We start from the raw sequence: 21,608 nt of genomic DNA on the forward strand, positions 1-21,608 counted from the left end.
GAGCTCCCATGGGGGTGCTGTATCAGTAGATTAAACACAGAACACGTGCTGAGTGTGTCAGTGGCTGTGGGAGAAAACCAGCAGCATAGCATGCCATAGGCAAGCATGAAGGTGAGGAGGAAGGCAGAGGTATCATGCTCCATCCTGGGGAGACTTAGCAAGACAGTGGGCTGAGGGCCAGACGGAGGGGTGGGTGTGTGAACTAGGCTGTTAAGCACAAGGAAACAGGAGCAGCTGAAAAACTTCACAGCAATGATGGAGAAGAATACTCTCATTATCCTCCAGTTCAGTTCTTCCTGTCATCATGTGGAATTATAAATTGCCAAACTGTTCCACCTCATGCAGATTTTCAGACAAGGGAGGGATGCAGAGCTCTAGTGTCAGGACTCGGCCTTGATTTTGTCTGATGAATCGCAGGCAGAAATGTATTGCAAGACACATAAAAGGCCCACCTATTCTTCAGTCCTTCAGGGATGCAAAAAGCAATGAACATTTTCTTTCCATAGCTTAAAAACTTGATTAAAATGGTACAGAAAAAAAAAAAAAAAGAACGACACAGGGCATGCTCGCCTTTGCTCAGTTTCATTTTTTCAGATCTCCTTGCAAGATGCTTTCTTTAAATTTGTAGTTTTTCAGATGTCACAGAGACTGCAAAGATGTTTTGTCTTCTCACATGGGTAAGGATAAAGAGCCTTACAACGTCTCCCCCCGCCCCCCCCCAAAGGACATCAGACGAAGTGTATTGCCAGAAAAGCTTCATATAAAATTGATAAGCTCTGTACGCTTATGATTGTCACATCTCTTCTTCAGTAATGCAAGGCAGCAAGTGAGAGAAAAGCCCCTGCCAGAGATGGTGGGAGCAGGAGAGTCAATTATTTATAAAGATGAAAGAGCAAAGAGCTTCCTACTCTCCCAAAACCAACAAGTGGTTGGTGGAGACACTTAACTCCATAGGTAAATTTCTCTTTGACTAGCTGAGTCAGTTGTTGCCTCCTAGCAGGGCAGTCACAATGATTCAATACAAGACACAAAAACTTCGCTCAGTCTAGAGCTGGCAGGTGACTGTTTTCTGTGCTCCCATCAATACAGATGTCACTGCTGTGTCTTACCTTTTGGGTGCTTCTCCCCTGAATTTCTTCTCCTCGATTGCTAAATGCAAAGGGAAAACTATGAGAAATTTAGAAATTCCAAGGAATTGAAAGCAGACACAGACTTTGGGTTTTATACCAAATATAATTTAACAAGAATTCAAAATACGATTTTCTTACATAGTTTAAAAAACATTTTTAGAAAGTATTTGCCCAGGTCAGGATAAAATGATTCAGAAGTACAATCATCAGGAAACGCTCTTCATAAGTGACATTTCATATCATCATCTTTTCCAACAGAAAAAGGTCATGATTCAAACATGTTTTCAAACAGACTTAACTTGAGATACTAATTAATAACATGCTGAATAGCAACACTCATTCCTGAAAAGTCTGCCTGGATGGCATATCTCCCAAGGTCAGTCCTGGATTACTGCCACCTTGTGTTTTTTTTTCCAACATTCTTAAACATAGTAACTAAAGGAATAATGGAATTAGACACAGTGGATAACAGCACTGAGAAACAGTATCAGAGGGGGAAGCAAACTGGGACAGATTCACATAACTACAATTCTAGCCTTCCTGGTAACACTACCTGTATTTACTGCCTTTCTCACTGAACTGACTGCAGTAACAGCCAAATCTGCCATTAACACCAGCTCAGATTGTCCCCCACATAAAGCCTACCTTCCCCTTTAATAACACTAAAATTCAAATCAAGTTACATTAGAGTATGTCCACAGTGAGTTTTACCCGGTACTTCCACCTGCCTTATAAAAAGAAGCAATGAACAGAACTATCTCAAAACTAATTAAATTCTATTAATATGGACAGTAAGAAAAAGGATGTCAGAAAATAAGACTGAAGACGGGATTCAAGAGTAACTAATCACACGTTAACAGTGCCCTTTAGATCAACATTTTGCTGTGTGCCTGCACAACCAAGACACAGGAATCATCCCTTGATACTACGTGTTTTCTAGCTGAGCTCCTGCATAAGAACTATCAGCCTTGATAAGACTAGTCCTTGATTCCATCACAGCAGGAGATCTTGCTTAGTTATCTGATTTAATTTTTTTTTGATTTATTCTTCCTGGCTTGTTGTTTAGACACGGTACCCAAAGCAGATTCTGAACTGCCCACTGAGGTCTGAGGCAGGAGGAGTTTTCCAGACTGTGTTGGGTACTTGGTTTTCATAAAGACTTTGAACAGTGGCTGGGACAGCATATGTTTCAGTTGTTTCTTCATTCCCTTCAGCATCTTTTGCTTCTGGCTTTCTTCTTGCTCACTAGTTTTTCTTCCTTGGGAAGGAAAATCAAAGATACAGAATGTTACAAAAACAGAAGAACTTGCACTGGCCTGTTTCATCTGCCTTTAGCATCTGCCCCTACTGCTACAAATCTCTCTCCAACAAAACCGCTCAACTCCAATGAAGTTTTCCAGTCATCTGTGACATTTCTAGATCACCTGAGGTTGTCCACAAGAAAAACAAGTAAGAATAAACATGACTGAGTAGCTCTATCCTAGGTAACATTCTGCTAAATCATTCACTTGACTCGCAACCCAGAGCATTCTCTCAGGAACAAAAAGAAAAGGGGTCGAGAAGACAAAATATTAACCAAGGGTTTCCAGCTCTGGCAGAAACTTCTCCTCTGTAAGTTGTTACCTTATGTGAGCCTCATTTCAACACCTGTTAAGTGGGAAGCCCTTTCTTCCTTATACATAAAAAAAAACAAACAATGAGATGGCCAGATTTAATAGCGTAGAAGGAAGGGCACAAAAGAGACCTGAGATAGTTCACAGGATCAGAAGTCTGATCTGGAGGGAATAAATGAAATTAAGGTTATCTGTAATGTAAATTGAAAGGACATTACTACATCCTTTGTAACAATGTAAGAAGCCTTTTATTTATGGGAAGTATGACTAAGACTTTCATTTGTTTCCAACAAGCTATGGAAGAATTGGAGACTGAATAACTGCATGAATCTGGCAAGATTCTGGGTGGCAATTACAAAGTGCTTCACTGAAGAGCTGCAACTAACTTGCATTAGTTGTGCTGTTTTGAAACTTATCTCAAAGTACAGAATACTCAGATTATGTCAAAACAGACAGGGTGCTAATTATCTGAGAGCACTGCTGAACAGTTTGGACAGATCTGATTAGTCTTTGCTTGCAAAGTGGTAGAAAACAAGCTAGTCTATGGACAAAAGAAGGGGGAAAATATATATATCTGAACACGCTTTAAGGTTCAGGCATCTCTGCATTAAGCAGCTACCAGGATAGAGGCAGCTTAAGCTGAAGTGACCCAGGCAGCAACTCCATTCAGTACACCTTCTGGACTGGTAGGAAATTATACCTTCAGCTCCTAAAATTGGAACACAGTGCGGCATTTAACAGTCCATCTAAGGAGTGCAAAGCTTCATGGCATTCAACTAATAGGCACCTGTAGCTGCACAGCTTTATGTATTCCCTCAGGCACAGCCTGCAGAATATTTAATCTTAAAGTACAAGAAAATATTATAGTTCTAACACACCAACTGAAACCTCAACAACTTGCATACCACTATTCGACACTTAGCCCACACAATTCAACCCACATAAGGCTAACATAATTTTTGGTATTTGCCAGCGTTTCCTGGGTGTTCCTCCACAGCACTGCCTGGCTCCTGTCCTGCTGCTTGACTACAGGGGGATGGGAGAAATGAACAGGAGGAGATAAATAGCTTTTTCTTTGACACAGAGGGGAAGAGACTCCCACAGGACATACTGAACCATTAGAATACCTTTAAAAGGTTCCACAAGTTAAGCTATCCTATGTTGCGTAGACTTGTCTGTCTTGCCACAACTCATTCCCTCACTGCAGCACTACTACACAACCATCCTGAAAACACTAGCAATGCCGCATACTGAGAAGTAACACTGCTTTACTTCCCCTTATGCCCTGCAGGGTTTAAAAGTTCTTCTGCCACGGTGGCACTCCTTTTGGACACCAGTGCTATACAGGACTAACTGAGCACACCCATAACAAGCATTACTACTTGCCCATAAGGAGGTCGTCATCGAGATCAACTTCAAGAGCCTCTGCAGCTTGCTGGAGCCAAGAATCGTGTTGCTTTGCTCGGCTATTGAAAAATTCTGCCTTCTCAATCTGCCGTGCCAAATTCATCCGCTCCTGCAACAAAAGCGCATTGCAGACATTTCAATCGGGTTTAAATGTGGTGGACTCCAGCAGAATCTGTGTTTGAAAACATGCATTACAATGCAACTGAGGTGTCAGCCATGCAGAGAGACAGATGTGTTTGTTCCCTACTGCTGTCCCAGCTGACAGCCTATGTAATACAGACATGTCATTTACCAAAGCGTTTTCCTTCTTCAGATATCCATGACTGAATTTGACTCCTAAAATATCTCAACTTCTAAACATCACTGAATGTTAGCACCTCATTCTTTAAAGGAATTGTTGTAAACACTTCAGAGACATCAGGGACAGATCACCAATCATTTCCAAGTATAGCTGGATCTTAAAAGTTACCAGTTTCAGCAATGGGGGACAGCCACTAGCTTCATGCTAGTCTGAAGAACCAAGTTCCTGCAGGTCACACACATTTTCAAAAATGTACCTGACTTTGTTTAGGCATAGGACAAAATGTTCCATCCCTCTTTCCAGCTGCTCATATGTGGAATGAAGATGTCCAGCAAACCTAACCTGACCTGCAGCCTCCCAGCTGGGCCAAGCTGTCTTAAATAGCTAATTTGTTACGGAAAGAAAATCTGCACTGACATTAAATAATAAATCAACTTAGCAACAACTTCTGCTGTTTGGAATGTGCCTGCGGTTGCACAAAAACTGTGTGTAGGACTCCCTTACGAGCCCAAATGAATAGCTGGGTGCTGCACAGTTACAGCACCACCCGAAACTGCGAAAACAATTAAAACAGCAGAAACAAGAAATTAAACTTGTAATTGACTAATAAAACAAGTCAATGACATCTCCTAAGATCATTACAAGGAATTCTAAATAGCTTTTCCATCTTTGTTAAATTTGAGTCCTTTTTTGGTCTTTTCTCTACCATGGTTCGCCAATTCTATTCCTTTCAAGTGTGAAATTCCTTCTGATTTTTTACAACTTGAATGAAGGCAGGCAGAACCAGGGAAGAGAGTGCAAAATGGACAGACATAAAGAACTAGCAGCACTATGAGTCCCAATTACAAGGGCTTTGTGATTAAGCCAAGGGCAAAGTGTAAATGACACCTGACCATGCGAAGGCCCTAGGAGGCTAGAGTTCTGTAATTACAATTAGAAAGACACCTTACCTGGGGAAAGGAGCACTATTATGGAGAGAAGAGAGTGAGATGATAGCAGGAAAATTTAAGTGTGGGAAAAACATTTACCTGCCCATTAATTGACAGAGCATGAAAACTGCCAAGAGCTACTCATGAAGAAATGCCGAAGGGACCCCTGCAAGAGCACTCTCAAAACAAGGTATTTTTTCAGTAAGCAGAAACATTGCTTTCTGAAATGTACTGTTTTGTAAATCCTAACCACTGTACATCTTGGGAGTTACTGAATTCTCCTTGGCTAAAAAAAGGAAACATACCGGGTTCTGACCAGGTTCAATGGCAGCCAAACCCCACTGAAGATCCTGTTCTAGTACACATGTATTCCTAACAGAGACTTTAAACAACTTAACATCCCAGCTTCCCAGCCACCAAGCATACACACCTCCCTGTACTATTTTTGGGAATCTAGTCATGAGAAGCTCTATGCAATGACAGGCAAGACAAATATAAGTGTTGTTTATGTCTGAACACTTTTCTTGGGCCAGTTATTGAGGAGAAACAACAAATATTGGTTTAAAAAGATAAAATGTGATTTTTCAAATCCAGGTCCTGAAGAGTAAAGTTCATCTGAAACCTGGAAAGAACGTGATGGGCAATGCAGTAATGTAAGCAAGCAAGTAAGCAACTACTCAGGCTGCAAACAGATTGATGTTTCTTTACCTTGATAGAAGTCATATACTTGGTTTCAACTGGGAAAAATGGCAGCTCTTCACTCTTCTCCAAGGTTTTATAAATCTTCCTAAAATTGATCAAGTCATCAGGGCCGATCAACAATAAGCTAAGGCCTTCATTGGCAGCTCGGGCTGTTCTGCCGCTTCTGTGTACGTACAACTCAGAAGTGCGAGGGACCTGCAAAACATCAGACAAATGATGAAGCTGGCCAAGGGAGCTTACCAGCAGCTTGTCATTCTTTGGCCAAGAGACTGCCACATAGTACCAGGCCTTATGATAAATTGCTTTTTATATGCACATGGCACATTGCATGTAACACAGCTGAAGGTAAGTGTGAAAGATGTTGCCTTGGGACACTTTTTGTTACCTGGCCTAGTATTTTTGTAACAGATTATGCCAGGAAGTCTTCTCCTAACTTCTGACTCTGACATTTCATTTGCAAAGCAGGAAAAAAATGTATGCGTGTATGTATCCTCAAAGAAGAGCTATAAGGGTGAGTCATGTGACACCTCTGGGTTTCAAAGTTAAGAAAAAAGCAAGGAGAATCATATCTGTTATGTCATTTCTTATATATAATCACACATTTATAATGACAGTCACTGTATCAGTGGTACAAAGCACTACAGGACAGTTTAATTAAAGATGATTAAATCCTTATACTCTTAACACAGGACTGAGAATCAGAGCTTTATAGTCTTTGGGTTGCTAGTAAAAGAAACTTACTCAAAACCAATATAGTAAAAGCAAAAGACATTTAACCTGGTAGTGGATGACATGCTGCACGTTGGGAATGTCAAGACCACGAGCTGCAACATCTGTTGTCAGGAGGACACAGCTGAGAAAGTGATAATATTTAATGAACATAAAATTGAAGAGTAAACCATCTGCCAAGAAATGTATAATACATGACCCTGAATTCTACCACAGCAATTTAAGGAATAAATTTGTACTATATCATCTGCTAGAAATACGCTATTTGTTTGCCCTTACAGAAAATGATACCCAATATTACCTTACAGGCCGTCTTGAAACAGAAATTCTTACAGTAAAAGAAATAACATAAATGTTACCTTCAGCAGGTTCATTCTGTTTCTAATAATGAAATTCCCTACCTTGCTGTATCCTGTTTTCCTAAGCTTTTATTCTAAGGAATTCACAGGAAATAGCATAAATCACTATTCACCAACCATATCCAACCCCTTGGCAGGGGGGAGTAAAAGCGCTCCCTCAGTACCTTTTTCAGTGCTCTGCCCAGACTGGATTTAAAAATATCATTAGTTTGGTATGACAATAGCATTAACGACAGTTATCTTTTGACAGGACATAAAGGCTATTACACATTTCACCAGCTGAGAAAATCACCTTATTATTAACATTATAGATTTAATTAACACTTTTGGGGGCTGAAGTGTCTTCTACCAAGTCATACTCAATTTCTTTACATAAATTAAAAACTAGAAATATAAGGTGGTTATTCTGTTCTAATAATTAGTATTTCCCTTCACCCCTAGAAATAAAGTACTCCTCAGAAAAGTCATTCTTTTATATAAAAGACTGTTACAGAGACAGAAGTCTGCCTAGGGTATGGAGCAATTTGTTCATTAAAAAAAAAAAAAACAAAAAAAAGCAACCCTCCCAGCAGCTGAAAAGAGTTATTTGTAGGTAGCATGAATTTGTTAAGATTTTATGGCATCTGACTGCATACCCTATGGCTACAAGGTTCAAAGCAGAAATAAACAGAAAATTCCATGGTGTGCATTCTGCAAGAGGCCGTTATAGATGCTTCTTGCCTTGTTATAGTTGTTATAGTTGCTTCTTGCCTTGAAAATCTGAAAATGCTCAGCCTGGCCTACACCAAGGCTATTGAAACTACATTTTGCCAATGGATACTGCAGATCTATCATGACAATACAATCTGCTTCCACTGCCCGAGTCTATTACTGTGGTACACGTTCCAGCACAATCAGACAGCACGCAGTACTTTGCACCAGTACTAAGCTGTGAGGCTTCTTGCTTACTGAAGTGTTGAGAACACACACCTGCCTCCCAAAGGCTGTTTCAAAGCCAGAAGGAAACAATCATTGTTAAAATGACCCAATAGGCATGCCTGGGCAAATCTGACAGCCCACTGCTGCTGAAATGCACAACTGCCTCTTCACATTGCTCTATGATACTTTGACCCTCAGGAAGCTAATTCATCTAAGAAAACCTGCAAAAGCATAACCCAGCAAAAAGTGATTTACTTTTTGATAGTTTTGTGAGAGGAGCCAACTTACAGGAGCTGTAGAGCTAAGGTAGAGGGCCTGAGGGAATGTGCAGCATGATTATAAAAGCATATAGATGAGAACAGCGTAAATGACAACTCCTTCAGCAATAAAGACCCGCTGGATCCCTGAGTAATTCAGACTCCAAGGGACTTCAGGAGGACTCCAGCCCAATCTTGTGTTCTAAGTTGGATGAGCTACATGGCTGTGACCAGGTTGTTCAGGGCTTTATCCAATCAAGCCCTTAAAACCCCCCAAGAATGAAGTCTCCTCCAATGCCTGTCTGTTCTTACAGAGACAGCTCTTTCTTGCACCCAGTCTGAAGCTCTCTTATTTCAACTTGTGCCTGTTGTCTCCCATCCTCCCACCATGCACCACTGTGAAAAGCCTGGCTGTCTTCTTGATTACCCTAAGGCACTGGAGGGCTGCCATTAGGTCCATGCTAAGCCTCCTCTTTTCTAGGTGACACAAGCCCAGTGCCCCCCATCCTCCCCTTACAGAGGCTTCTCAGCCATTTTGGTGACCCCTGTACTGAACTCAATCCATCTGAATGCCTCAGCCACCCTATGGACCCCATCCTTCATTGTCAGTAACTTTGGCTCAGGAACCAGGGACTTACATCCCCAGCCAACTCTCCAAACCTTCTCTTGTAACATGGCTGTTTCCTCTCTTCTCCCCCCCATTCTTTACATGATTTTTCTCCTCTACTAGAAGCAGAACAATCAACTTACCTCTCTCGCTCAGCAAACCTTTCCAGGTTTTTTAACCTTTGCTTCTGGTGCATATTGGCATGCAAAGGAAGAGGATCACAATTTAAGATTGAGAGGAGAGAACTGAGGCGCTTTATACAGTCTATGCTGTTTGCAAAGACCATGGTTCTTCCTGGATACTGGAGAAGAAAGTAATAGAGATAATAGTCCTTCTCGTTTGTATCACAGTGGATTCTGGTCTCTGTCAGAGTTTCAACAGTAGCCTCTTTCCTTGTTAAGTCTATCACTTTTGGTTTGCCTTTTATTCCTACTTTTTCCATTAACATTTCTAGTTTGGTCTTCTTGTCCATTTTTTTAGCGTTCTTTTTCTGTAAAACTCTTGTGGGAGTCTGATGGACTAATGTCAGGGTGGCAGAAAAAACAAAAGTCTGTCGTTTAGGGTTATACTGTGAATCATTTAAGAGTTCCAGCAACTGAGACAGCTCTAAGAAATGACCTCTTTCAACCATTCGGTCTGCTTCATCAATCACAAGGCACCTGTCAAATAGAAAACTTACAGTATAAATAGAGTTGTGTGGATAAATACAAATCTGATATACTTCAAAAGAATCTTTCCTGATAAACACATAAGAAAAGATCTGTATGTACAACTCAAAGGAACAATAGATATCCTAGGGTAGCTACAACAGCCTTACACATTTCTTTCTGAAAAAATGGGTTTCTGAAAGAAAAATAAGTTTTTTGTTACTGACTTTAACATTTCCCTCTCTCCACATAACCACTATGCACTAACCACTATACTCTGGCAATAAAGTAAGTTTATCTTACATAGTTTAAATTGCTTAATCAGTTAGTCAATGCAATCACTATATGCAGTGACACCCATTACAGCATTCAGCAGTTAGTCTAAAAGCACCTTTACCTGAGCTGCCGAAGATTGGAGAGATGTGGGTGTTTTGCTTTCACTAGTTCCCACAGACGGCCTGGGGTTGCAATTACAATTTCTGGCTTTCGATTCAGTACACGTTCTTGCTTCTGTGCGGCCATGCCTCCAACTAGAATTGCAGTCTTAATGCCTAGAAGATATAAATTATAGCCTTTGTTGAATTTATCAGTGAATATCTTTATATACATCCACTCAGAGAAGTGAGTTAAAAAAAAGTCTATACCACAACTAGCATCAAGCCTCTCAGCCAGGACATTTGTGGGCTTCTATACAGCACTGTCAACATTAAGGCAATGCTGTCAACTTTGCAGAGAAATTCGTGTTAAAGGAAGATGTTAAAAATAAAGTAGTCCTTCTCCTAGTGCATATAATAGCCTTTCTTTTAGTGCACCTGTCTTCCAAAAGCAGCAATAATCATGTAGGTCCTCCACAGCCATTAGCTTTTTGTTTTACCTGTACTGCAGAAACTCCTGTTTTGTCAATTATATCCGTACGAGCAAGCAAGTTCCTGTTAGGAATAACCAGCAGGTCCCTCTAAGAATAAGAAAGGCCTGTCTTACCCATTTGCTATGGAACATTTTTAACAAGGATGTTACTGCCTAATGGTTCTCTGGACTGCAGAGTGGTGCAGAAACCCTAAGCCAGTTTTAAGCAATTTGCTCAAGTACTAGAAATTTGGCTCGGGAAGCACAGGCCCCACACATAGCTTACTTCATCCTACTTCTTCAGATGATACACCAACACAAATGAGGAACTCAATGCTACTGTGCAAGTACTGTGCACAGCTTTATGTTAAGACAAAGCTAGCTCACATCAAAATTTTCTCTCCTGCTACAGCAACTGCACATCACTTGGGCAGCAGATTTGTATATACAAATTGCACCAATCCCGTCAGGACTGTACTGACATAAATTGATTATTTTAGGCTAGGAGTTAAAATTAGTGTTGTAATCAGCTGTAGACTGATGAGCACAGCAGGATACGTAGACACCAAAGGAAGATGCTCTTAAGCAGTTCACTGCAATCCATATCCTACGGTTGATGTTGTAAATAAACAACTGCTGCTGTTTGAGAAGAGGGGAGTTACTTCTCTATTCTCCCCATCTTTAGTAGTTTCACATCCTCACTCATTCCCTTAACAGATGTGCTGACCTCTGTTTGGATGAGAAAGGAGCAAGATGAAATTCCTTTCATCAATATACTACCCAGTAATATGCTGTGTTTGACTGCTGTTGCAGGTAAGTCAGACAATGTAGCAAAGCCTTCTACCCTTAAATTTTATTTTTATTTTTTTAATATATATACTTATATATAAACTGTGGCTTTGTATCTAGTATTGATTCTGTGCTTCCAAAGCCCAGGTCAATAGCTATTTGTACAAATAAACATTTTAAAGCAAAGTATCCCACATTGTTTACTTCCATGTGCATCTTTTTGAACAATCTTGTTGCATTTCCCAAATATTACTGACTGTGAGCCCTAACCCTCCAAAAGCCACCCAATTTTATGTTGCGAAAAACTGTGGCACACATTCTGGCTCAACACCTGTGCCAAGCCCCAAACCCAGTGGACACAGCCCTTGTGGTCTACATACCTGTAAACTTTGTGACTGCATCGATGTGGTGTTTTACTTGCACAGCTAATTCTCTTGTGGGAGTAAGGACCAGTCCTAAAAGAGGTCTCTTTTTATGAAGACCAACAGCATGCCCCTTATCACTAGAATCAAATTCATCATTTTCTAGCACCTTCACACAGCCTGTTGCAAATGATGCATCATCTTCATCTCCGCTATCTTCAACCTGCTGATGGGTTAGTTTTTCTGCTTCATCCTCATTTTCCCATCTTGTTTCATCATGATGCTGATGGGATTCTTTAGAAACGCCGTCATTTCTGCTCATTGAGCTGTTTGATTTTTGCCATTCCAGCACAGAGTGAATCATAGGAATTGCAAATGCAAGCGTTTTGCCACTTCCTAAGAAACAAACAAACAGCGTTAATACAGACTGACAAGACACGAAGGTTATTTGAAAAGATGAGAAAAGCAACAGCCAATCACACACTGTTCTTAAAACACAGTTGTAACCCACACAAACTCTTGATCTTTAGAAGACCAGAAACTTGTAACAATAGCATCTCTTCTCCTGTTCCCTTCATACATCTTCTTGAGGTCACCAATAACATATTTCCTGGGGAATAAGTATTTTTTTTCTAGCAGGTCAGACAGATTCATTTGTTCTGAAAGTAGTTTTAAAAAGCTGCAGTTGCAGCCAAGATCTTTTTAAAGAACTGTATGCCCGTAAGGAGAATACCATGCCCTAATTGACAGTTCTGATCAATGTTCTGCAAATAAAGGAATAACAAATGAGGCCAAGGACAAACTGGAAAGTACTCGAAGGATTCACTTCCATCTTTAATTCGTAGTAGTGTTTACCACTTTCTGAAAAACTGTATTTTGACATACTCCAGCCTCTAATTTCCTGATCCATCACAAGCTCAGATTTTTATAGTCAAAACACATACATCTGATTTAAAGAGGTAAGGCATTCAACAGAGAAGGGGTTGTCAAAGAAAAAGAAGTGCTCCCCTAGCTATAATTTCTGGGGTTCATTGCACCAAACTGTGAGTCACATCCCTGACACATACTCCCTTCTGAATTATCTGCCACTAATAGAGATGTTAGGAGAATCCTGATAGCACAGCAACCTCAGCTAAGGTTCTCATAAACATCAGTTCATTAGTCATAAAAAAGCACGCAGAGCACCATACACTATTACACTACTCCTGCAGCAGGCCACTGCTGGGAAGCAGTCCTCTGGAAATCTCATCTCTATTCCTTGAGCGGTATTTGTCTGTATTACAAGCCCACGGTGGTTTGCCAAAGTCAGCAGTACAGTATTTTGTCTACTTGGAGGAGAGTCTTAGTATTAGTACCATTAGCCTGACATGATGCTGATCTTGAATAATATACAACGCAGTCTGTCTGGTGCAAATGTCAGCACTGCACCCAGCCAGATTATGGCAGTAATACTCAGAACTAATCTACAGATACCACATTCATTCAAATATTGAATAATCACCTCACAGTCCACGTTATCTTCACAAGGCACAGATCACATACGATAGCCTCACCTGCAACACTAGAACAGTGCATCTCAGTCCCCAGATCCTACAGCTCAAGCTAATGCATGCTCTCTTCAATAATTTTACATCGTAAAATTTTTGCAGTTTTCTTAGCTCAAAACCTCACTAGTTCTTCACCATGATTAAATTGTAACGAACAGAACTAGTTAGCTTCACTGCAAAAAAGACTTGAAATTTCCTGTGTCTGATCCCCACCATATCAGAATCTTGCTATCCTCTCCTACGGTGCTAATGAAAGGTGAAGAATAGTTCTTTCATTTGCCAGTGCCCTCCCTCAGGCCCAACGCTGAGGGAAGATGCATGATGTGGAAAACAGAATGGGAGAGTTTTAGATTCTCCCACCTGCAGCACTTTCTTAACAGACAATTGCTCACATCTCCTCTTAAGCTTCTGCAGGAACACTGAGACCCATTGGGCTCTCTAGAGGGAACCAGGCATTCTCTCATAAAAGAGCAAAATAAATGAGCAAAACAGTCCTATTAGCTCAGGGTTATGCAAAATTAAGACAGCAAGAGCACAACCTGTTACTAACTGTGCTTTCCATTCCGCAGCTAGGGAGAGATTTGTTTTCCAGCACTGCCAAAATGGCACCTTTCTGCAGCACAAATACAGCATTTAATTTTTCAGTTCCATTTTCAAAAACACTCCCTGAGGGGCTTAATCTAATCTTATTAAAGCCTAATAACACCAGCCTGGCTTCTAATTAAACTAAAAATGCAAATGACTGCATAACTTATTAAATTAGTTACTATACCTTCATGCTCAAGAGCAGTAAATGGCTTTACAAGGCAAGTAGTGAGATAAGGCAACTGGAACAGATGAGAAGAGAGCAAAAGAATCCTTTAAGCCACACAGCTTGCAATTGTGCTTCCTATTTTTATCTTTTATGGGAAAAACATGTTGTAGTGTCAGAGAAGACAAAACTTCAAAGGTGTTATCAGCAAAAAAGTTAGAGGGAAAGTAACGTTCAGAGACTTCATAATATTGTTTAGGTAAAACAGAAGCTGTAACAGATTTCACTAAGGCTAGCAATGCTCAAAGATAAAAGGCATGAGCTGGTCACAACCTGGACAAGAGACTGTTCCATTAACTTCAGCAGTACTATGTAATACTCTGAGCACAAGCACTGAGAATGGCTGCAGCTACTAACAATTTACAGCCTGAGTCCACATTAAGGGCACTGTCTGGGCCTGTGTTGCTATAATAATGCTCTGATACACTGGACCATACCCACTGTGATTAATGCTCTGCACCTGGTCTTTCTTACTTGCTTCTCCAAGCCAGTACCAAACCAGATCCAAAGAAGGCTGGCTCTCTTGCCTTGACAGGGACGTCCAGAAAAAGTATGCTGTTGGACTATGACCCTGTTTCTTTCCTTAATTCCGCTGTTTGTAATGCATCACTTCGCAGCTCTTAAAATAAGAAAATTCGAGGAGGACCAGAGAAAGACAATTCAGTCAAAAGATAAAACCTCACTGAGACTTAAAAGTTACGCACATTCTACCTTGTAGAGCATTAAAATTTAGTAACTGACAAACACAAAATATTCCATCTTTACCACGAACCATTACTAATATACTGTATACGCAGGATCCTCATACCCTTAACCTACATATAAAAATCTTAACAATAAGTAGCATTTGAAAATGGAGATGGAAAACTCACTGCACGTACTACCAGTTTAATGGACTCATACCCGTTTCTGCAGCACCAAGCACATCCATGTTATCCCGGATTGCAGAAGGCAAGGCTAGTGCTTGAATAGGCGTTGGAGCACTAAACCCCAGGTAACTCAAGGCCTTCAATACTGGTTTAGGTACAAACAGGTCTTTCCATGCGGACACATCAGCTTTGTGATCAGTTGAGGCAGATAAAACTTCTGTTGACCAGTTTTTGAGTTTTTTAGAAGTGGTTACTGATGGAAGAGCTTCCTGATCTTGAGAGGTCTTATTTTTATCTACCTTCTTTTTCTTTTTCTTCACAGCACTTTTTGTGCTCGAAGTGCTCCCAGCTGTATGCCCACTGTCCTCACAATTTGTGCCTTCGATTATTTCTTCGCATCTCGTCTCTTCATCAACTGGCACATCAACTTCTGTTGCATTAGTATCATCACTTGTATCTGTTTTGGTTTTCAAATCTTTGCCTTTCTTTTTCTTTTTGGGAGGGACGACAGGTTCTTCCTCCTCCTCGCTCCCGTTTGAAAGACTCTTAACCTTTCTCTTCTGCCCACTTACTTGTCCCACTTTGTTAGAATTTACCAGCTTATACTCCGTAAGTTCCTCCAGGCATACTATATCTCGAAACTGTTCATCAGCAAAGAGATTGGGGTCGATTTCCACCGTTTTCCATTTCCCTGTCACTGCAATACCCTTTCTTTTCAGTTTAACGGAAGATGTAAATCTCCTTCCTTTTTTGGCCTTCATTTTTACCTAAAAAGAAACTGAGAAGAGAAAAAAAAATAATAATTAAGGCGTCAGATCAGAAGAATTAAGATTACATTGACAATATTTAAAAAAATGGGGGGGAATGCGAGGCATAATTCTTCTAGTTTTAGGGAACCGTCCCAGCAGCAGGCACACGGGACAGACGCGGCCCCGCCGCGGGGCCGGGCGCTCCCTCAGGGCCTGGGCCCTGCGCACGACGGGCGCCCCCAGGCCCGTCCCGGCCGCCGTTACCGTCAGAGCCGTTACAGCCGTTAGAACCGTTACCGTCACTGCCGGTACCCGCCGCGTGCTCTCCCCGCGGGCGCCGCCATTACCCAGTGACGTCACTGCACGGCGCCCGCTGCGCCCTGCCGAAGGGGGGCGGCGTGCGCATGCGCGCCGCGGGGCAGGAGCCGTCGCTGGGGCGACCGGGGCTGGGTAGAGGCGGGGGCGGCCCCGCCGTGTTTCTGTCAGGGGCTGCGTTCGTCTCCCCCCGGCGCGTTAGGGGCTGTGCTGCTGTTTGATTAACTTCTGCTTGGTGAGACGCACTGGTGGAGCTCTGACAGAGAGAGAGGAAAATGTGTTTACCTTCCTGCCACTGAAAGGTTTCCTTCAAAACACAGTCATCACCTCCGTGGATTATTTCTGCATCATGATGTGCCTAATGCGGCTCGTTCAAGAAATAATGCACTAAGGGCCTCTTAAATTTCAACTCTGAAATTAGCACCTAAGGTTGAATGTCATCAGCGTTGGTCTTTCAATAAAAGCCTCGTTACTCATACTCGGTTGTGTGTTACTGCGTTCTTTATTATTCCCTGTTCAGAATGTGGGTGAAGTAACGTGGCTGGGAGGAAAGCTGCAAACAGCTCTCAAGGCAAGCACACTGCTGGGGTCACGGCGTGATTCTTCCCTCCTCTGTCATCCAGTGCTCCTTGCGGCTTCAGCTTGGTGTAGGAAGAGGACGTCACAAATTACAGACTATGATAATGGAAGATTTTTATTTCTGCTGAAAGATTGGCAGATGCTCTGAGCGGCTTCTTTGCTGTGAGACATGGGGAAGAGAGAAAAATGGGAGATTTCAACGTAGGCAAGACTAGGGCGGTGGATTACAGTGCAATTACAGCAGCAATTACAATTATTTCTTCTCTGTGGTATCTGCAGGTGCTTCCTGGTTGTGTGACAAGATGGGAAAGTGGAAGTGTTTTTCTTTTTTCCCCCTAATGTGTTAAGGCCAAGGAAAGAAATAAGCACATTAAATGTTTTCCAGGACAGTTTCAGATCCAAGTAACCATTGTTAACGCCTCTGCCAATGCATAATATGAGGAACTATTTCCAATTCACATACTCATAAGCAATGCTAAAGAGCATATGAATTTTGCTGCTCTGTCCTCATATTCTGTAAGAAATGAGTTGAAACCAATGAGAGTCCTGAAGTGAGTTCAGGGAGCAGAATTTGATAGAGTTTAACCTGTGAACCTTATTTCTGTAGTGCTGAACTGGAGATACTGATGACTGCTAGAGCTAGCAAGCTGTAGAAGCTGTGACTGGATCTTCCCACCTAAGTTTAACGGGGGTTTCAGCAGTCTTAATGCATTTCTTCATGAAAAGTATTTTTCCATCCAGGTTGTGTAGAATCAAATTTAACACTGAAAAATTCACTAGTTTAGATTTTTTCCACGTTATCTCTTTTTATTTTACTGAATATTAGCAAAAGAAAATTCTCAGAAGCAAAAGTTACTCTCAAATTTAGATGTGGTGGGCTTCTGAATAAAGAGTAAAAAATGTGGACAGTAGAGTTCTTACCGATATGTTGTCCTTAAATAGTTCCAGAGTTTGTAGATCTGTCCTGAAAGAAAGTTTTAACAGGATAATGACTTGCAAAACTATGCTGAATTATGCTTTTTAATGTAATTATGGGGATATTTTTACAGAGGATAGGAGTATTCTGGTTATTCCTCAAAAATCCATTTGTGGATGCAGCTGACTTCTTAATCAGTATTTCTATGTACTATTTGTAGACAAAGAGACAGAATTACAGTCCCTAAATCTTAATTTGAAAGAAGGCATATGACAGTTTGTAATGAGCATGGAAGTTCAGAACAGTCTGCAGAAGAGGTGTCAACTCTTACTACCATGGCATCAACTTCTGTAAGGCATTGATATTCTGAGTTGCTTTGAAAAGGCATAACCAAAGGAACTAAACATTTGCTTAGTTTTCAAGTAACATTAATCTTCCTGAGTCTTTGTTACCTCAAAGTGACACAGCTTTGCTGTTTTGCAAGAAGCCTTTATCTACAAGAAGTGCATGTGTGTGTCTTACCAGAAAGACAGATGTTAAACAGTTGGTGAATACAATTCCATTACTGACAGTCCAAAGTGAGCTATTGGTTAAAAGGCCAATGGCAAACAAAGCTTCTCAAGGTCTGCTTTTCCTCCTACAACTTCTTTAGATCAACAGTTATTGTGGATATTTCGAATTGAAGATAATAATGTGTATTACTAATAGTTGCAAACCATACCAGCTGTATGTTTGTATAACTCATGTCGTTACATACATATTTTATTATTTTATCAATAATATCCAAAATGATTTAGGCCAATATGTCTGAGCGTGCAAGAGAAATTGAGAATATTGATGTCTTTATTACAAACCTTTATTTAACAACTGATCCTTCTATCCATCCCAACTGTAAACTTGTAGACCAGTAGCCCTGAGATCATGGATTAAGCCCTACTATGTGGTATTATATGTTAGACATTACATGTTCTGTGCATTAATATGTTGATGTTTTATAAAGTACAGAAGACTTCTCCTAGAGTAGGTCAAGCCAGAGATCTTTTTAACCTTTAATTCTGGGATAAGTGATACGGTAACTACATTCAGTGCCAGGAACTGCTGAATCTTCATGTGAAAGACTGATGCAGGTTTTCATTTAGTAATCACATCTGTAATGCTTTGGTTTACATGTATTTCTTGATTTTTCCTTTCTCTTGCGGGAACATCAGTATCTGCCTAACTACTGATCTTAATAGCCACTTCTGCTAATAAAGGAATGTCACCATGTAATGATTTATATTGGTACTGACCTTAAGGCACATTTTGCACATGAAGAGTATGTGGCCACTGGCCACTGGGGTACTTGAAACCTCTTGTGCTTTGCAGGCTGTAGAATTTGGTCTTCTGTCTTTCTGTTATGGAATTTCAGATTAGGCTGTTGCCCTGTCCCTGAGGTGGGAAGTAAACTCTTGGTTCTCTTGGGCTCAAGGCCTTTGTTCCCATATTTAGTTCTTCAATATCATTCTAGGACTGACAAGATCCATTAAGACATAGCATCATAGAAATAATAATCTGAGAGATGGACTGTTAACTGGGAGAGAATTCTAGGATGGTTTCTTCTTTCTGTCTTCTACAGTATTCTGCAACATTTTTCCTGTCTCCCCACTGTTGTTAAACTTCATTTGAAAAGATATACTGCCTTGACTGCACTGCTTTTTTTTTTTTTTCTCCTTTCCTTTCCTTTCCTTTCCTTTCCTTTCCTTTCCTTTCCTTTCCTTTCCTTTCCTTTCCTTTCCTTTCCTTTCCTTTCCTTTCCTTTCCTTTCCTTTCCTTTCCTTTCCTTTCCTTTCCTTTCCTTTCCTTTCCTTTCCTTTCCTTTCCTTTCCTTTCCTTTCCTTTCCTTTCCTTTCCTTTCCTTTCCTTTCCTTTCCTTTCCTCTCTCTTTGCTCTTTCTTTTAACTTACCAGCTGATTCGCTTACTAATATGTGTGAAGCGTTTCTGCTATATAGGATGCTTTGTCAAAGACAGTGCTTCTTCTTCAGCTAATGCACTTATAAAAACCAGAGAGCAAGATAATCTCCAGGCATGAGTTTTAAGAGTACTGGCACATTTAACAGTAGGTACAATAACAAAGACTTTTTCAAGTACAGATATATCAAGGTGAAGATTTTTCTGCATTACTGAAGAATAGCAGAGAGGCCTTCATTTAAGACATGGGAAATGTTTGCAATAGTTACAAGTATAGTCAGATGCAATAGATACTTCAGAATGTATTTTAAATGAAAGAATAATAAAGAAAGTCATGAAGGTAGCAGGGAATAAAACAAAATCCCGTATTGGTTAGTCAAGAGCAGATGGGAAATCAGGCTATTTTACTTGACCTCTTCTATTTTTATTTATTTTTTGGGGGGGAGGAAGGGTAGAAGGGAGAAAAGAAATGGTTTTATGGACAGAAATATACAGTTCATCTAATCCATCTGGACACCATCAAAATGTTCGCTATATGAGAAATGGTTAATAACGAGGAATAGATGAGAATTTTGAGATTAAATGAGTTGGCTAAAGAGGGATGGGAAACGCTTCTTTTATTTGCAGGAGCACATTGGTGTGTATATTGATAAATTAACGTATCGGGTACAGGGAGTTTACTCAAGGAGTTTCTTAAGGACTAATCATATTTCATTAATAACTGTGATACAATACTAAATTTGCTGATGACACAAAGTTATTAATACAGAGTGTAATTATGATACCAGTGAGATTGAAAGGACTTTAAGGACCAGAATAATGGGATGGATTTACTCCCACGAAGTGCAGCACCATTCAGCTAAGGCTAATACTAAGAATTCAGACTTTAAGATAGGAGTTAATGAGTTTTAGAAGACTGTGGACAAGAATGACCTCATGCATTAATTGATCACAAGATAGCTGTGAGCTGCCAATGTGGTATATTTGGTAAGCTAATTCCTGTACAGAGTTCTTCATGGAAGGAATTACTTCCCTGAAATTCCTCTCTGCAATACCATTTGTCATTCTGGTCACATTTATTCAAGAGAAGTGAAGTCAAACTGCAGCAGATGCAGAGAGGACAGTAAGGGTGATGAGGCGAATGGAGAGCCTGTTTTAGGAGTGAAGACTAAATGCTCACCTTAGCTTGTTTTAACCCAGGATTAGAATAGACATGACTACAGCCTTTAAATAACAGGAAAGGAAGAATGATTTAAAGTACAGGACAACACTGGCACAAGAAGAAACCCAGTAAACTGGCCAACAGTAATTTTAGGTAGGAAATCTGAAGTTTCTATGGCAACCAGAGAGTAAAGATTACTCAAAGACAAAAAGTTGTTAGTTTTAATATAAAGTTTGACATGTTTATGACAGATCGTGTTCATGGTTGTCATAGCAAGGAACTGGACTCACTGGCTAGCTCTGTGTTAGGAATTTAATGGTGCCAGTCTGGCTCTGAGGCTCTCTCACCATGTCCACACACACAAATTCACTTAACCTCCCGAGCTGGGGCACGGGCATCCTTACTGCCTGCAGAGGAGTCTCTGGGCTGGGCTGAGCTCCAGTCCCTCTACTGCTCCCAGTATCATTTAATCCATGTTACTAGTTCCAGAGATGTTTTCAGGTCCCTGCTCATTGTAAAGGGTTGAGAAAACTGATACCATATTGTATAGAACTCCTTAATGAAATCATAGAATCATAGAATCCTTTAGGTTGGAAAAGACCTCTGAGATCATCAAGTCCAACCATTAACCTAGCACTGCCAAGTCTACCACTAAACCCTGTCCCCAAGCACCTTATCTACACATCTTTTAAATACCTCCAGGGATGGTGACTCAACCACTTCCCTTGGCAGCCTGTTCCAATGCCTCACAACTCTCTCAGTGCAGAAATTTTTTCTAATATCCAACCAACATTATTGAGATTTTTACCATTAATGTTCCTATTTTTAAAATGTAAGTAAATTCTGCTTTATGTAGATATTCTAAAAATAGTAAACCTGGGGGAAAAAAGAAAAAAACAAAGCGTTCTTTTTAAAATAGAAAATAATTCATTTAAAATTCATCAAGTAATATGCTATTAGATACTACTATTTGGTTAGAAATCCTACAAATATCTGGAATGAGGACATACATAAATGTATTTTTTCTGTTCATACTCTGTCTTCATGCAAGAGCATTTAACTACTTTTGGAGAGTGGATAGCAGATTTGACACTGTAGGGCATTGGTAGTTCTTAC

General features: G+C 40.5%; 1 protein-coding gene across 5 annotated transcripts; it reads right to left on the reverse strand.

Moving 5' to 3' along the window:
- Positions 1-1,213: 1,213 nt before the first annotated feature.
- On the reverse strand, positions 1,214-15,979 carry DDX24 (DEAD-box helicase 24). 5 transcript variants are annotated; one of them, XM_084520111.1, is made up of 9 exons: positions 15,870-15,979; positions 14,858-15,601; positions 11,615-11,992; positions 9,997-10,150; positions 9,096-9,611; positions 6,860-6,935; positions 6,089-6,277; positions 4,130-4,259; positions 1,214-2,384 (listed from the first exon to the last, which is right to left on the reverse strand). In XM_084520111.1, exons 2-9 carry the CDS (start codon positions 15,582-15,584, stop codon positions 2,341-2,343), a joined length of 2,214 nt encoding a protein of 737 aa, XP_084376237.1. In that variant the 5' UTR covers positions 15,585-15,601; positions 15,870-15,979; the 3' UTR covers positions 1,214-2,340. The 5 variants fall into 5 exon arrangements, with proteins under 5 accessions (XP_084376237.1, XP_084376233.1, XP_084376235.1 ...); XM_084520107.1 differs by having other exon boundaries at positions 1,214-2,388; XM_084520109.1 differs by having other exon boundaries at positions 4,126-4,259.
- Between the last annotated feature and the right edge of the window lie 5,629 nt (positions 15,980-21,608).

This window comes from Aythya ferina, assembly GCF_964211825.1.
Source record: "Aythya ferina genome assembly, chromosome: 5".
NCBI classification, from domain to species: Eukaryota; Metazoa; Chordata; class Aves; order Anseriformes; family Anatidae; genus Aythya; species Aythya ferina.